General features: G+C 33.7%; 1 protein-coding gene across 5 annotated transcripts in view; it reads right to left on the bottom strand.

Moving 5' to 3' along the window:
* Positions 1-55: 55 nt before the first annotated feature.
* LOC108970607 (signal transducer and transcription activator-like) overlaps positions 56-18,506 on the bottom strand; it is a 26,671-nt gene continuing 8,220 nt past the window's right edge. The window contains exons 1-13 of one of the 5 annotated variants that reach the window (XM_018936120.1): positions 12,059-12,306; positions 10,586-11,491; positions 10,423-10,508; positions 8,894-9,038; positions 8,699-8,816; positions 8,389-8,608; positions 8,041-8,304; positions 7,797-7,982; positions 7,507-7,627; positions 5,237-5,374; positions 4,534-4,613; positions 2,168-2,763; positions 56-161 (exon numbers count right to left, since the gene is read on the bottom strand). In XM_018936120.1, coding sequence (XP_018791665.1) covers positions 5,335-5,374; positions 7,507-7,627; positions 7,797-7,982; positions 8,041-8,304; positions 8,389-8,608; positions 8,699-8,816; positions 8,894-9,038; positions 10,423-10,508; positions 10,586-11,491; positions 12,059-12,183 — 2,211 coding nt within the window. In that variant the 5' untranslated portion in view covers positions 12,184-12,306 and the 3' untranslated portion in view covers positions 56-161; positions 2,168-2,763; positions 4,534-4,613; positions 5,237-5,334. Of the gene's footprint in view, positions 162-2,167; positions 2,764-3,777; positions 3,996-4,533; positions 4,614-5,236; positions 5,375-7,506; positions 7,628-7,796; positions 7,983-8,040; positions 8,305-8,388; positions 8,609-8,698; positions 8,817-8,893; positions 9,039-10,422; positions 10,509-10,585; positions 11,492-12,058; positions 12,745-18,506 lie in introns of those variants that run through there. The other 4 variants (XM_018936112.1, XM_018936094.1, XM_018936103.1 and 1 more) reach the window with 4 other exon arrangements.

Below are 18,506 nucleotides of genomic sequence, written 5' to 3'. Positions count from 1 at the left end.
AATTAAAAAAAAAAAATATATATATATAAATGTTTTTTTCCGTATGTTTTTGGAGAGAAGATATGGACTAAATATATATTTTCAAGGCGGTACAGCATGCATAACGGTAAATGTAAATATCATATCATATTCAGCATCGACTAGCGACATGAAAGTGTGCACTGCAAATAGAAATGAAAATGTTTAAATAAAAATTGTCAAAAATTTCATAAAACAAAGTTTAAATGAAAAAATTGCATACAAAAACAATTCATTACATTTATACTAGTACATAGATCCAATACATACATATATTTAGTAATATTTGATAATAAAAAAGTACTATTTAACAATTACATATAGTACATATCTGCTTTATGTTGTATATACACACCCTAAATACTATATATGTAAATATAAATAGTTATGTGCTTTGCTTTTTCTTATGAGCATGTAAAATTTGATTTAAATAACATTTATAATTAACTAGTTATATTTTTGCTAGATAAAAATGTACGTGTATAACATCAATTTAAAATTGGCTCAGCATTTTCGCTAAATTCGTATGTGTGTGTGTAAATTCGTAGTTTTTCTTGTAGATTTAATATACTTTATATTTTAATTAATTTTATATATTTAAGACAGCCACCGTAATATTGTATTTCAGGTCAACATATTTCATTTGTAGCACGTCAATTACATTATACATTAGTTCAAGTGCAAAATCTGTGGAAAATTGATTTGCTTTAAAAAATATGATTTTCCGTTATTTATTTTTTTTTCAAGATTTTTATTTGCAAACGATTAGACGCGGATTTGAAGAAAAAATATTTAAAATATTTCCAGTGATCTTCTACTAAACTAGTATTCTTTTCATATATAGCTCGCTATCTTTGCAACTGAATTCAATAAGGCTAAGATAAATTGCATCATTGGAGTAACTTCGACGCTATCCAGCCTTGTTTCGCACTTTTTTGACCAGTTTTAGCAGCAAGAATGGCTCTAATGAGAGATTACTGTCAAAATTAATTTAATTTTGAGGCTACATTTATACATACTTTAAGAATACACAGTAAAAATTCTAAAAATAAAAATAAGAAAATTTTCGAGTTACACGTGAACTCAGTTTGCCCTAAAAAACGTCTTCCACTGCTGCCAAGGTTACAGCACTCTGGGTACATGTTAGCGCCAATTTCCACATCAAGGTCACTAACTGCGCTGAGTTATCATCAAGCATTTTCTATTTTTAATTTTTATTCAAATGAAACTAAACTCAATTTCTTTTTTGCGTGTGTTTTTGGAACGATATTGCAATAGCTTTATAATAAATAATAAAATTTAAATTTAATAGTGGTCAAGACTGCAAAAAATACATTAAAAAAAATAACCGAATTAACATTGAAATTTATTTATTTATTTATTTTTTTTATTCGGAAAAATTGAACGTAATTCGAAAATTTCTAGTCCCAAATAGCGGAAAAGTTCAATTTTTTTATATTTCAATAGTCAAATATATATTTCGGTAGTCACATTCCAAATCGATATCTCAAATTATATCTCAATTATTCTAGTTTTTGAATTACAGCCATTTAAAGGGTAGCCACTCACTTCATTCCCGTCTACTAGTTTAGTTTTAAACGCGTTTTTGACCAAACAACATTTTTCGATTTTAATGCAGTGATAACAAGTCCAATCAGCATGAAATTTCATACAATGTCCGACTCGATTTTTTGATCTGATCAAAAATCGAATTATGGCAAGCTTGTAACGACTAAAATTAGGTGTAAATTTTTTTTAACGCCGCCATTTTGTGACTTTTTTTTCTTTTTTTTTGATCGTAGCTTATTGTTTAACTTTTTCAGGCTGTCACCCTTAGGTGTGCACTACTAGTGTTATGCCGAACTTTATCCTTTGCGCTTTCTTATTCAAACAATAGGCTATTTATATTTTTTTCTCTTGATTTTATTGACTAACGGAAATTGAAAAACTGTAATTTTAATCTTAAACTACTATTTTATATCATTTAAATATTTCCTCTAACAAATAAAGATAATTGGATGCGGATCTGTTGTAGAATACCGTTTTACATATTAACTTAGAACGCTGTATGAGAAAACGTGTTTGTAAAAACCAATAACTTAAAAAAAAAATCAATAAAAATGTAAATTAAAAATAAACATGTACATACCATACGCTTACAAAATGATAAAACAGCAAAGTATCCTTTCGCTTTGTGTTTTTGTTTACTCTTGTTTTGAACATGCTTTCTCCTTCAAACCATTGCGGCATTCTGCTTGCACTGCTTTTGTGTGTTTAACGATGGCTCACAAGTCGCTCAGAGACAGCAATTTTTAAATATGCACAGCAACGTAGTTTTTAAAAATATTGCTCGACAATGTAATAACGGTAGTTAATTGTGTGGACAAATGTGTGTATTATTAATGATTGCTAATAACTAATACACTGGCCTACTTTGCTAAGGAACTCTTCGACTCTCGCTTGCGTTATATGTGAATATATGCAAATCGGTGTTGTTGTTTTTGTTGTAAAAGTCATAAAGTTCTTAGAAAAGCCGCAGTTTCTAAGCAAGTATACGCTTTATATGATGGCAAATAGTTAAAATGTATTTTATAGTATAAATTATGTTGTTGTTGTTTTTTATTGTTATTAATTTTATTCCTTTTCCTTTCAATCAATTTGTTAACGTGTGTATATATGTATATCACTGCGTGTGTATGTATCTATCCGCATCCATCATAAATTATTGATTCAAAATCACTAAAACTGAGAGAGAAAAATGCACAAAAACAAAATTTATAGACATTAAATAGAACAATACACAAAATATACAAGATAAATATTAATAAATACTCGTTAATTATAGTATGTACTGTACGAAAGAAATTGATTACTGTTTAATAGCAACGCACACACAAAAATAGGATTTAAAGCGATTGCGTTGAAATGAAATTAAATGAAAAATATGAATTTTTGGCGGCATTTTAGCAATTAATTGATAGAGAGAGAGAGAGATAGAATAAAGCCAAGTGCCATAAGATGATTTCGCATGGCTTTTACAACTACATTATTCTATTATAATAATTATTTTTATTTTTTTTTTGGTAAAGCACAGCATTGGTGGTCTACAAAATCCTGCCTACAGTCGCCTATATGTTCAGGCTGCTGGTATGTGGACAGTTAAGGCAAACGGCAAGCAATAACACACCATTGACATGCAACATCCAAACAGACGCAATGTTGTGAACATGCAAAGCACATCTATTTAAGCACCTATTATAGACACCTTTGAATACACGGCTTACAACAAACGTACGTTTAAGTGACCCAATACAACTACATATTATCACTATAGTTTCGGCTGCGGATATACGCAAAGACATTGAGCATGCAAGTACACACATTAATTGCGGATATTTGTAGTGAATTTTATTTGTTTTTTAATTTTTTAATTTTTTTTTTATCTGCAAAAAAAGTCACTGCAGAATTCAGAATTGTGACAATCGACTTTAAGCGTGATTTCTGCTAATTTGTTTTTTCTTTGGTTGTAATAACGCGTTTGGACACTTTTAACAAGTTTAAATGTGATTTAAAATTTGTTATATATTTTTTTAATCTATTTTACTGCTTCAGCGAAAAATGCAAATGAAGCACATATAACTTTTTCTTTCATTTATAAATTTGTTAAGCCTTTTTCACAATCATTTCTTGTATCCTTGCTTTTTTCTTAGTAATATTTTTCATAGCTTAGAATTTTTTCTTTTTTTTTTTTTTGTTTTGTTTCATAGCTCAGTAATTACTTGGCATGCGCATAAATTCCCAATCCTACGCATATTTTGAGTTGTGAAGTATTTGTAAGTTATATTGTATTTGCCAAAACATGTTTCGAATCGTTTCATTTCGGTTCGTTACAATGCTTTTTTCATTTCTTTTACAAGTAGGTGATAGTATTAATGTGTGTGCGTACTCAAAGATGCATTAGGGTGTTACTCTGCGATCTAAATAAATGCAAGCAAAAGTTATTCTTCATTGTTTGAGTTATTTATGAAATGAAAATTAGTAATAAGCTTTCAATATATTAGTTATAGAATTTTGTTTTTTTTTTTTATATATATTGTATTTACTATATAAGTAGTCATTAAAGTAGCAGCTTTCATAGCTAAACAGCTAGGGCAGCTTATAATTAGTCAGGGTGTGGTGGTTAGTTTGATATAGATGGCAATACTTTTTCTTTGAGTTTTACTTTTTTTTTACTTTCAAACCAACGGTAGCAGCGAAAATTCAGTTCAACATTAGACAAATGACAACAAAATGTTTATGAGCATGAGTGAAAACCGGCGCAATAGCGACAATATTATTTCTTGGCCAAGAATTAATATGTTTTTTGCTGGTCAATTACAAAAAAAACAATAAATAGACAGTAGCAACACTTTGTGGTGGATGAATGAGCAACAGCATGAGCTTAGTATCGAATAATTTTAATTTTTTCGCTACTACTTGAATGCACAACAACACAGACTGTAAGTATGTACGTACGTAAGTCACATATCCATGAATTAGTGATTTTTTTTTTAAGAAATTGTTAAAAACTTAGACATCATAATTGCATAAAGTACCTAGAAGAAGTGAAGAAAGTGTACTTAAGTGGCTTAAGCTTGTGGTATTTGAAAACAAAAAAACTTAGTTTCGAAATCGGAAGTAGAAAAGCGCTTAACATTATGCTACAATTATTATATAAATTATTTGCAATTAAAAGGAAATAGTATTTATGTGTTGGCGAACATGGTGAATTAGCACTGTACATATGTGCGTTCATTCCACCGGTCATCATTCACCGTGATTCGTTAAACTATTTACTTATATTTTTTATGACTTAAAAAGCATCCAATGATTGCCGTTAAATTAGAACTACAATAAGTTACCCAAAATAAATGCGGAAATTGTATAATTTAAGTAAGAAATTAGTTATTAGTTGGTAATAGATGTGGTAATGAGAAGTTTTGAATGGTGACTTGCATTGATTGGCTATATGGCTAAATGGCTGAATGGCTGTGAGAACGCACGCATCAATTTGCTTTGCTTATCAACGTACAAAAAAAGTAATAGTAATAATAATGAAAAAAAAAACATAACAGCACATTATACCACATTTCAAGACAAGTAGTGCAACACTTTCAATTAAGAAAAAAAAAACAAGTTATAACCAAATCAATGAAAACGAAATGTTAAGAAAAAATACCTGCTTAAAAGTCTTGAGCAACTGTTGCATGACATGTTGCACACACTCCACTAAATATTTGACCATTCATTATACCAATTATATACAGCCCACCCATTTCAGATGCAATTCCAATCGATGCCAAGATCTTCGATATAACTATCGAGTTTGTATGTGTGTATGTGTTTAAGAAAACATTGATTTCATCACACACACGGGAAGGACGCGTGAGGTTAAGCATGTGTGTAGAGTGGCAAAAGGTTTAAGATGCGCGCAGTTGTTTTTTGATTTGTTTTGTTGTCGAAAGTATAGTTGTCGGACAGCCAGAAGAATCGAGAGAAAAATAAAAGACAAAATTGTGTTCAGTTATATTGAAATAAATCATATACTTTATACACAAATAGGCTAGGTTTTTTGTTATTTCTGTTAAACATATCAACATTTTCCAAACAAAATCGGCACAGTCGCAAGTCAACTGCGCTGACTGACCTCATTTAGCATTGATTAAATGAAGCAACCCAATGCAAACAGCGCACCATTAGTGATTTATGCAAAAAAGCTTGATTTCCGGTCATCATTAAAAAACAAAAAATCATTAATTAATTCAACAGGTGAGAGTTAATTTTCAAAGTATTGCGATCTAGTTTTCAAATAGAGCTAAAAGCAAGGTTCATTTATAGAGATAGTGTTCAAAGGTTTAAGCAAAATACAAATATACAAATTAAGTTTGTTTGCCAAGTTAAAATCATAGAGAAAAAGAAACATAATACACAAAATAACTTCAATTTTGCAAAAAATATGTCAAAATGTTGTCAGAGTCATATGTGGAGAAATAGAATATTACAATTTGTTTATAAATAAATATATGGTTTCAAAATGTGTGTCAGCAGCTTGAGGAGATGTTTCACCGAGAGCTAAATCTCTTATTTGTACCATGGTATTCATATTATTACTTGAAAACTGAACTAACTCCAATTAGCTGAGGAATGTTAATGTAGTGCCTCACATCTTGATGTCAATAAATTTGGAGGTTAGGCGTTGCGTTACTGTAACAGTATTATCTCTCAAATTCAGTTCAAGGGGAAGTTACTTAAAATTTTACGTGTATATTCTTCATATATTCATAATTACTGAACCATAACTTTTTTTTTTGTTTATCTATAAAATATTTTTCAAACGCTTTTCTAAGAAAAATACTGACTGAGGGCGCCACTTGAAGCCATTTAACAATGTTTTAAGCGTTTTAAATGCATTTTAAGATAAGCAAGAAAAACCTTTACTTATATTGCACCGAAACTATAATAACATACACAAATAAATATGTTTCCATAAAAGAAATTGATTTCAACCGCGCAATTTGTATGGCAGCTATATGTAGTGGTCCGATCTGAACAATTTCTTTGTATATTATACCGTTACTTTAGACAATAATCAGTGCCAAATTTAAGAAAGAAAACTTGTAAAATAAACAAACTTTTCTTAACAACTTAATTTTGCTCATTCAGTTTGTATGGCACTATATCTTATAGTGGTCCGATAACGGCGATTGCGACAACTGTGCTACTTCTTGGAAAGAAAAGGACGTGTGCAAAAAGTAACAGCGATATCTCAATAACTATGTAACTAGTTCGCGTATATAAAGTTAGAAGGTTCTCCGACCTTTCCTTCTAGGAGTTACCAACATCATGGCTAACTAGATTTTCCCTTTTGAAGGCTTAAAAATAGCAGAAAATACAAAGTGTTAGATAATTCGGTATGTTATGGCATTTATTGTTGTTGTTATTATTTAGATTTTATCTGTCCAACGGAAGGAGATCACAAAATTTTCGAACAAAAGCCGAGCTCAAAATTGATTTAAAGAGAAACATTTTGAAGGTAGCAAAACGAAGATGTAAGGCGTGAGTCATTTCTATGCTCAACAATGATTGCGTACATCTAAATACATTACCCTAGAATTTTTCAATGTTCAACAGGTCCAAATTCAGTGCTAACCGTCCAAACAGAAACGCTTTCAGGAAACTAAAGGGAGGAAACCTCAACACATATGACTTGACAACAATATTGGCACAAACAATAAAACAAATAATTTTGAAGGATCGTTAACCAAAATTTTAAACAAAAATATAATACTTTAGTCAGATAAAAGAATAGTATAAGCAGCCCATCATTAAACTTATAATTACAAAAAAATTAGTAAGTAATAATTAAAAAAAGTATTAGATAATAATTCAATTTCGAAAATTAATTAAAGCAAAAATAATTTTTCTAACAAACCAACAACAAAAACTTACTTCGGTATTGATATATCTTGCGGTTGATGCTGAGGAGTGCCTACCACGGAACCGCCTTCTATGGCCGGTACGTGTGCTCTTATTGTATTCGGAACATAGCCATCACGTGTTGTTTGTTCTGCTAAAGGCAATATTTATTTAATAAGCGAACATTAATGTACAGAACAAAAAGTGGTACACTCGGCGCTTAATACGATGCACCGATTTATGTAAAAAAAAAAAAAACATATTTTCGTGAGCAAATAAGCGGAGGTTACCATATTCATCAATGCGTTAATGTCAACACTTACCGACGTGGTGTGAATAGAAGTTTCCAAACGCCTCATCACGTGCCTGATTCTTTGGAAAGACAGTACGCAAAACGTTCAAATCGTGTATGCGATCCGCCAAACAACGTATATTTAAATCACGTGACGTCCAAGGTGCCAGCATAAGTTTATTACCCTGATCGTCGACAAAAGCCACAGTTATACCACCTAATTAGAGACGACGTAATAAGCTTAAGTGTGTTAATAAATACAACCCATCACATACCCAATTCACTATCGGAGAAGCGAAGTAAAAATGTGCCATATTGTTGCACGGGTAAAATTTCTTCCAAAGTCTTGCGCTTGTTTATGAAACCAACAATAAGACCCTCTTTCCACAGATTCAATAAATGATCCTTGGTCAATTTCATTATTGCAAAGAACCAATCCCAGAAGGTAAAGGCTCGATCTGGTAGAGGTTCTTTGCAGAACTGTGCCCACGTGATGAACTCATTATGCTCGCCAGCTTCGTTGCGGAAAAGTTTCTCATCTAAAGATTCAAAAAAAAAAACGAAAAAATTATTCATTAATCGTGCTCGTGCTAAATAGTCGTAATGAGGGTAAAATAACTCACATAGAAAGTTCAAATTATCTTCGGTTAAATTTCTTCCTGTCGCCGAACCAAACTTCGTATCTAAAGCCACAGATAATTGCTGCCAGCGTACTTTCTCTGGCACTTGGAAGGGTTCACGCGTAATATCGGAAAATGCATTATCCCAAGTGATAGTGGCCCAGGATTGTGGCTCCTGATTGCCGTGCACAATCACAACAACTGGCAAAGAAAGTGTCCAGCACTGAAAACGAAAAGTGACAAGAATATCAATTATAAATAAATTATAAATATAATTTAAATAAAAATTTAAATAAATTTCGTTAGCACTTACACTTATCTTGAATTCGTTGAAAACGACAGTTGTGTAGAAGAGTAAAGAGAACTTCTCGTCCATAACACTCTCGGTGCCTTTCTTTTCGGCCCGCTTAATTTTTTTCAATTGCATATTTCTGAAAAGAAAAGAGTCGATTTTTTCAGTTAACATACATATATTGCAAATAATTTGGGATAAAAAATTTAAAATCACCTAAAACTAGCCGAGAATACTCGTGTGGCCTGTTGGAATTCCATAGAGCTGACGTTATTTAGAATTTCACCAGAAGACTGCGGTGGAGCGGCGGTTTGCATATCCGTAGTGCTGTTATGAGCAGCGTGCCGTTGAGCTTGGGCCTCTGAAAAATGGGTCAAACATCATCTTGTTAATATAGAATATAAATTTTAAAATAATTCTTAACAAGTAAGAAAATACCGAATTCGTATGTAACGGAACATTTTGACCTCTCGCAATTTGCAAAGCTCAAAGTGCTGATGTGTCCTGAGAATATTTTTCGACGCCATTTTTTATTATAACTCACATATTAACCTATATATTCGACAAAAAGTCGACTGGAATAACACTAAATAAGTATACGTAGTAAATGCGGGCTAAGGCACATAATTCGTGGACCGATTTCACCAACATAATTCCCAGTGCAGTAGCTAGTATCCAAGCTACAACATTTTCACCACCACCCAACTATAGTATATCGAAGATTATATTGACCATATATACGGTATAAAGCCAACCGAATATTTTCAAATTCGTATCAGAATATGGGGACTAAGTATTGACCATATCCGATTTGAAAAATCCTGAATACCGTTAAGAGGTCTCATATTTTCGGTAAACAAAAGTTAGACCTAAGCAGTGAGGGTCTTGTAATCGGTATCTGAAGGCTTTAAAAGTTATGGTCTGATTTCGACCAGTATTTGAAGTAGTTAGTTAGGGATGCTGATAAGTTGACAATTCTTGATGATAATAAAAATACGGGTCCGTAGGGGTTACGCAGACCTAGCTGCCGCGGGAACGGATTTCGACCATATGTTGTTATTAGTGTAGCGATTGGGTGGTAAGCCAAGTACGCTATTCATTGACAGGGTGTCGGAGAGGATGTTAATGGCTCCTGTGAATACGTGTCTACAGTTAGTCGGGCCGACATCTGGTCGGAGTATGTGGTCAACAAATTCAAGGAACGACCCATTGATTTCTCCCGAGTTGACAATCCTTGGCCGGATAAAAATCTGGGTTCGACCATCAAGGGAACGGCCATAATGTTTCTAGGATATTACAAGAAGAGGAACTCATTTAGTTTAGGAAGCATGCGGGCCTCGCTATGCAAATTCTCAACCGGAGACATCAAACGGCACATTATCATAGACCGGACACGATCTACGCTGATTAGTCTCTATTTAAACATACACAGGCGGCCATATCGGCGCAGCCTAGTTTATGACCGGCCTGCCGATTGCCTTGTATGTTGCCAACAATGTTCCTTTATCTTTTCCTCACGAATCGCCGACTGGCAACTTGAAGATTTTATTGCGGCTCTGTATTATGGCTGTTATCGCGGTCTTATAAGGAGTGAAAGAGCACAGGCAGACGAATGTAACTCTTAAAAACTTACGGTTATTAACTGTCCGACTTTTAACGTCATAATGTTAGAATCATGTCTGTACTTCATCGTCCAAAACGTGTATATGATGACTATACATTAAACATTTGAGTTTTCTTTTTACCTGAGAGTATCACGCATTCTATGGTTGGATTAGTTCTGTATATCTCAAGCTGTGGGCCAATCAACCATCGTACAGCGGCGGCAAATCTGAAATCAGACAAACGAAATGAAAATTTTTATACAATATATTATATATGTAGGTATACGCTTGTATATCGACTAACCTCGTATGTGTTTTCATAACTTGTGGCGGCTGGCGTTCCACTATAAAAGCTGACAATACCAGAATTTTCTGTGTAGAACGTACATGATTTAGTAAATCTGCTAGAATCGGATCATCGCCCATCGCGTGCAGATTAGTAACGTATAATTGAATTTTGGTAATCATATCCACCAACATCTCTATACAACGTTGTATCTCATCTAAATTGTCGTGGAATGGCGCACCATTGCCAGCCAAAGCCTGATTGCGTTGCCACATTTTCAATGCCATTATCACTTGCTCTTGTATCATATCGTATTCGTTGATAACGCGTCGCAAATCGGTGACAACAACCTTCTTGCGTTCGGACAAAATGAGATACTGTTCCTTAAATTGATTTTCACGTTCCTGTATATCTTGTGCCGACATCATTGCACGTGTTTGGTTGAAATCACTAAAATAATTGTATACCGAATCCTGTTCACCTTGGAAATTGTGTATGGCCAAACGCATATTCTCAACATCGACGGCTAATTTCTGTATGCGTGCCGGCAATGCGTACGCATCTTCGGCCATATTCACATCATCGATGTGGCTTACGCCAACGCCGACAGCGCTCATATAGGGATTACCTGCATTCATGCCGCCGATCCCATTCACATGGCCACCAACAAGTGCTGTATTATACATGTAGGGATTTTGTGGCATTCCTTCCTTTAACGCCTGAATTTCACGAAGTAAACCGTTACGAATGTACGTGTATAGTTCAAGGGGTGTTGTTCGTGCGAGATGCGCGCAAATTTCACGAATTTTAAATTTTAACAAATTATCACCATCCAATGTAATGAGCTTCTGTTTCAGTCCGTCGTAGAATGCGTTGACTAATTGTTCGAAGATTTTCTGGTTAGTTGGCAATTGGTGATGAGACCTGTAAGACATAAGCATAGTTTAGTTCACCAATGTTCTATATAAGTATGTATATGTATGTATTATTGAAACGCATACTACAAAGGTATATATAATAAATATACTTTAAAACTCAACTTTATAAAGATATATACAAGTATAATTTTAGCCAAATATCTGTAGGTACATTAAATCTAAAGACAGCTAACTCGGTTCGAGTGAACCTTTTCTGGAAGGCTCTAAATGCATAGAAACTATTGAACATGTTTATAGTAGGACGAGTACGTGTACGGAGGACTCAAACAAAGAAGTTATTATTACGCAAATTGTAGACATATTAAACACACCGACATACGCACATACATACACACAGAAACAGATATATTTATTTATTTATGCAGCCGTTGTGGGTCAGCATTAATTTTAATTATGCTAATGCAATTGTTGCGACAAATAGGTTTAAATAAATGCTAAGTTCTGCTAGATTTTGCAAGGCAGCTGATTTAAGCGCCCAGCACACACATTTCTCCTGCCACTGCAGCCTATTTGTCTATGGTGCTTTTCGTTTTTGTAGTTTTTTTTTACTTACATTATGAACTCTTCAATCCACGATGCAAATTGCACGCGTATCTCGGCGAGGCCCTTGACATCGTAGTACTGAGTCATGCGCTTTTCAAGCTCCGGAGAGCGTACGATACTCTTCCACAAACTCATTGTGGTGAGCAGCACTGTGTGTGCGTGCGTGTGTAATTAGCAATTTGCTTATTTATGATTGATATATGAGCGACGCTCGGTTTGCAAATTAATTGTTAATTTTTTTTTTCTTTGCAGGTTAGGTTTGTGTAAGCAATTTTTAGCTGCTTATTTGTTTCGGCCAACATGCGCTACCACAAATATGCAAAACAAAGCACTGAGATGACGATGATGTCCTGCAACCTAATTACGTTTGTTTGTGTGGTGATTAAATCACCTGTATGGGCACTATTGGCTGTGGTTGGAGATGGTAGTAATAGTAGTGGTTGTGGTGGTGATGGTAGTGGTGATTGTAGTGGGAGTGATGTGCGATGTCCCTGCACGGCAATGTATGATTAACCAAACCCAATCCAATGGACGCACTTCAGAATCCGAAAATGTTAGAAAATTGAATTTGACGTGCCCCAAAGTGTTGATGAGTGGATGAAACGATTCGTTTGGAATTAATAATTTGGTTTATTTGTTTCTTTTTTTTTTGTAGTCCAATTTTAGTGCTTGCGTTTTGTTTTTTAGAATGAAAAACTAAAAAATGAATGAGGAAAGAAGCGAAATGTGGCAAATTAGCAAAGCGTATACAAAATATTTTCAATTAGAATTTAGTGAATTGGACGATATTAAACAAATGCAATTTATGTATGTATATGCATGCACATATGTACATATGTATGTTCAAACTTGTTATTTGATGAACAGAAATGGAGATACTCTTATTAAAATAAGTTTAATTAGTTTGATCTTGTATGTTTATTTTAAGTGCAAAATTTTGATTTTTTAAATAAATATTATTTGGTGCTAAATGTTTAATTTCTCTTCCATTAGAAATACAGTACAATGCCGAGAAAGAAGGTAGGTTGTTACTGGTTGTTCAAAACTCATTATAACCTAAAAAATGTTGTATATATAACAAATTCACTTGAAATCATTGTTGTGGTTTTGAATTCTGTGAAATACATTATATATTTATAAATGCAAATTTTTTATAAGAAATGACACTCGGTTTTTGTCGCTTAGAAACGGTTGTATAAAATCGTACACTCACATTATGAAAAAAGATTAATTGAATGTTAAAATGGCCGGTGGGTGAGTGGTCTAATTTTTTAGTAACGCTGATATTCGAACTTGCTTTCTATTGAATTTTGTATATATGTACATGGATTAAAGCACATACATGCATACATAATATTTATAAAATGTTAGCGGCTTATCATGCCGCATTGCAAAAATATTTTTTTAACCATTCTACTTTTTTGAGAAAGTAAGTTGTCTTAAAAAATTAATTTAGTTTCCTATAAAACTTGACTTGTTAAAATTTTCCTTCCTCAATGATGACGAAACCTAAAAAATTAAACCAAAATTGATCACATTACAAAATTATTCCATTAGATCAAAAAATAAGAGTCTCTAAACATTATTTTTGCTTAATCAACTATATCTACATTTATATATATTTGTTTAACAACTTTTGAAAATACAAATGTAAATCGTATCCCCAGCAGGCTTGCAAACCAGCAGATAACCGAGGGGAACCTTAGTCACAGTTTGAGGTCATAAAAAGAAATGTGATCGAGTCAAATACTCCACTGGTTCAAGAAACACAATTGCATCCTCAAATCTACTGATTGTTGCGGATTGTGGTATGACGACATCATCGAGCCTTAATCGTTACGAAATCAGACAGAAAATGCTATTACCGTCTATAGCAAGGATTATAACCGGATTTTTATCAGGTCAAGGACTGTCAACTCGGCATAATTCTGCCGCTACATCAGCAACAACCAGATATGCAAACGGAACCGTGGTGACTATTCGGCCGACATTTTGTTCAAATCATAAATGACTTTAAAAATTATATGCATAGCAAAAAAAAAAAGAACCATTTTAGAACAAATTTTAGTGTTTTATTTAATTTTAACATCACATCATTCCTTTTGATAGACCCTGTACATACGGGTATATAAATGATGAGCGTGATAATCTGAGTCAATAAGCGAAATCCCTCAGGTTTTGAGCAATCAATGAAAATTTGTACATGAACTGTTCTCCTCAAGAAGCTGCTCATTTGTGGATACCGTCGATAAAGCACCACTGTAACATGTACAGGGTGGGCCATATAAAATTTTAAATTTAAAAATTCAATAAAAAACGGCTTGATATTTTTCAAAGGTCTAACATTTATTTAAAAGGTTGTTTTATGAAATTTATTTGCGGAAAACAATTTCGGACAAATAACCACCACGGCTGAGTTTACAGTAGCTTATCCGATCCACCCAATTTTGGAGTACTTTCTCGACGGTTTCATTTATCTTTAACAGCTAACCACAGAAAATAGTCCAACGGAGTTAAATAGCAGCTTCTGGGAGGCCAATTCACATCACCTCTTTTGCTGATTATGCGATTTTCGAAGATAGGGCGTAAAAGATTGAGTGTAGCGTTTGCTGTATGGCACGTAGCGCCGTCCTGCTGGTACCAAATGTTGTACAAGTCTTCCTCTTCAATTTCCTTCTTCCTTTTCGAACAAAAATGGGCCAATGATTCCACCAGACCAAAATCCGCACCATACAATGATTCGTGCTGGGTGCATTGGCTTCTCGACGATTACGTGCGGGTTTTCTATGCCCCAAATGCGACAATTCTGCTTGTTAACGTAACCATCGAGGTGGAAATGAGCCTCGTCCGAAAAGATTATTTTTCAGTAAAATTGACCATCCTCGGTCAAACGATCTTCTGCCCAATCTGCGAACTGTAGACGGCTCGGATGGTCAAGTGGCTAAATTTTAAAAGTAAATTTTAGACTTTTTACTGAATATCTGTCACTTTCCGAATGATATTTGACGTTTCCAATGTCGAAATATAGATAATTCAAATTTAAAACGTTAGATGGCCCACCCTGTATATGGCTGCTATACAAACAGATCAATTAAAATTAAGCCTTTGTACGGAAACATTTTATATTTGACAAGATATCTTCACAAAGTTCATCATAGATTATTATCCAAGGCATCGCAACGATCTCCGAAGAAATTGTTCAATTCGGTTGACTACAGCACAGAGATGGCACGCAAATTGAACGATCAAAATCAAGTAATTGTATGGACACTTTTTTTTCTTGGTTTACTTCACTATGAACTTTAATTGGATCTTTCGCGCACACACATTTATATATTGTTTTCTAATTATATTAAATAAAATATGACTAACCATCCGCATTTATACCGAAATCACGAACAGCAACAATATAATGTTATAATTTGATGATATTAAACAAAAGCTTCATTTACTTTTGTTGCTTGAAAATTTATAAAGATGACAACACAATTATATGAGTAATTTAAAATTTGCACTCGCTTATCGTTACAGCGCGCTGTTTGTTCGCATTCGTAGTCACTATATGTATTATATGCATTAAATGCACACAAACACCACGAAAGATATATGTATGTATTCTGATAAAGATTTAGATTAAGAAAAACTCTTAAAAATATTTCGCGTTCTTTTTTGTGTTTCGCGTTTGTTTTGTTGTCAAATTATTATGCGTATACACATACAAACATACATATATTATGCACAACGCACACATATAAGCATTTTCGATTTTTAATTTATAACACATTAATTTTTAATTCGTTCAAAATTATATTTCAACATTTCTTGTGCACACTTACGCGATCCAAGCGTTAAGCATTGAGTAGAAAATTGTTGAAAGCAAACACACTTTACGCTGCAACATAACGACCGATAATGAATGCAAATCAAGAAAAGCCACACGGAATAGAATTTATACGATTTCTCGAGAAAACGCCGGTTTGAGCTGGAAAGTCATACGCACCGTGTTGTAAGCCTTGAAAGTAAAGCAAATTCGTAGGGAAACAACAGGCAAAGCAACAAATACAATAAACACAATAAAAGACGTGACTAAAAATATAAATAACCTTCTCAACAACAACAGACAAATAAATACAATTTGACCGGCAAAACCAATGAAGCGGCCAAGCAAAACAAAAACACACAAATATACATATACGAATATATGAATATGAGTGCGTATGTGTGCGTGAAATAGAGAAACCAAGAAATTTTGTAGGCTGCACGAATCTTAAACGACTACATTTAGGTATGTGTCTGTATGTAAGGGGCTCGAAGCGATAAGGATCTCCCTAAGCATACAAGCATACACAAAGCCGTGGTTTCAAATGAACGCAATCCGAGCAGACGTTTAAGCATTTTGGTTGGGGGAAAAGTGAAGGTAATTTTCTAAGCCAACAGGTAGGTCAACTGTGACTTGAGCAGACCGCTGCATGCGTTGCATTTTTCGTTTTATTTCCGCCTTTTAGCCGCCGGCTAAAACCTGTTGAAGAGCGTTTACACTGCTGCTCAAACTTAGCGCTAAGTAAATTTGTATTGTAGATAAGGTTGCAGATACAGTGTACGTATGTAGGTATATTGGTAACGTCTCTGCAATCGTAATGTTGCAAATAGACAAAAAATCCTCAATTGAAGAAGAAAAGTGAAATGAGTTCATGGCGCCTTATGATGACATTGAATGAATAAATGCATTATCTCAATATTTTGCAATTTCAGGGTTAACCCAAAAATGGCAATTGTGTTGTCAACAATTGCTGAGACAGCAAAAAGAAATATTATTATATGTATGTATGTGAATCATTATTCTAACTGCTATACAAACAATAAAAAAATTTTTATTTTTGTACGGTTTAATCACTAATCTCAAACCAATTTTTTTGTAGCGACGACGCCAACGCTGGTTGCTGTTAAGAACTTAGGACATCGACGTCATCTAATTAGTAGTCCAAATGAGCAGTTTTGACGTGATAGGCTGTTAAGAAGAAACTTTAAGATGAGTAATCATTTGATAGTGGTATCAAAAGCGTATTCTTCACAGTGTGTGTGGAAATAAATGTTTGCATATTTGATAACGCTTGCCAAAATTCTAAGTAAGACCACAACACTTGTAGTAATTTGAAAATACTTTTAGCGGATGATATAATCAAGAGACAAAGAATATAAAAATTATGATTTTAAGGAATAATGCCGAGTTGGCAACCCTTGGCGGGAACTATTGTAAATATGTGTCCAAAACGGTATTTGCCGAGCCAACTGCCTTGTGAACTTTAGAATAAAAGTAAAATAGTTAGTAAAATGCAGTTGAACTTTCATAACTCGAACTCTGGAATTGGCAATAGAAGTCAAATTTCATACAAACTTCCTTCCATTACTCGAAGTCTTAAGGAAAATTAAAATATCTACGTTATCACATGTTAATAATTATATATTATTCATAAAGAAGAAATTACCTCAAGTTTCTCATAACCGGACACCCACCGTCGCAGTGTTGTCCTGTCGCGCCAAAAACTTATATTAGAAATGTATTCTTACGGTCACAAAAAAAAAAAACAAACAGAAGTTGTAATTTATTAAATCTTGTATATTTTACAAAATTATTTGCATTTAGGAAAGAATATTAATTAAAACGTTGTGTTCATGAAATTTGGCCAGTTATGGGAGAGTTCTGGTTAAACGTAGGTTGCTTTTTACATTTCGGGGTTTGGCAGCCCTACTGGTGCAGTCTGACAATCTTATACGTAATGAGAACGTTTTGACATACGACCGCTATTTATGTTATTTATAGTGGATTATTCATCTCATCTCTCAAAAAATAGATTTAAATCGTGAACTATTTCGCGCGATTATGTTTTCCAACTTTCGTCGCGGATTAACTCATCAACAGTATATCGATGAACTTAATTAAATTTTTAGCAATAAAACTCCATTAAGGACAAGAGTTTAGTGATGGTGTGGTGAATTCAATCGAGGGCAGAGACCATAGATAGATAGATAGATTTCGTGAAGGTCGTCCAAAATCAGTTATTGTTCCAGAACTATGGATGTTGTGCACAAACTAATTTAGCCAGATCATCATGCAATCTATGGTGAGATAGAGATAATCACGCTGGAGCCCTCATAATTTATCGGTCGCTCAAAAAAGGCTCCTGTTGATTGGCTGGGAGAAGTGTTAAAAATGCTATAGCGATGCTTCGAAACACATCCTTGAAATCGTGACAGGTGATATTGTGGATTTACGCGAATGAGGCGAATCCAACAAAAGAAAGGAATTCCACCGTATATAAAATTTATTTTTAATTTTTAACCGCATAGAATTTTGGCATGGGAAATTGAAGAAAAAAGGGAGATTTAAATTTCCCAGAATTAATATTGTTGAGCTAGTTCTGAACTTCTGCAACAAGGTGAGCAGACTCTACTGCCAC

The sequence above is a fragment of the Bactrocera latifrons genome, unplaced genomic scaffold, assembly GCF_001853355.1.
Source record: "Bactrocera latifrons isolate USDA-ARS-PBARC rearing strain unplaced genomic scaffold, ASM185335v1 scaffold_107, whole genome shotgun sequence".
Classification (NCBI taxonomy): Eukaryota; Metazoa; Arthropoda; class Insecta; order Diptera; family Tephritidae; genus Bactrocera; species Bactrocera latifrons.
This window is presented reverse-complemented; position numbering and strand designations above follow the sequence as displayed.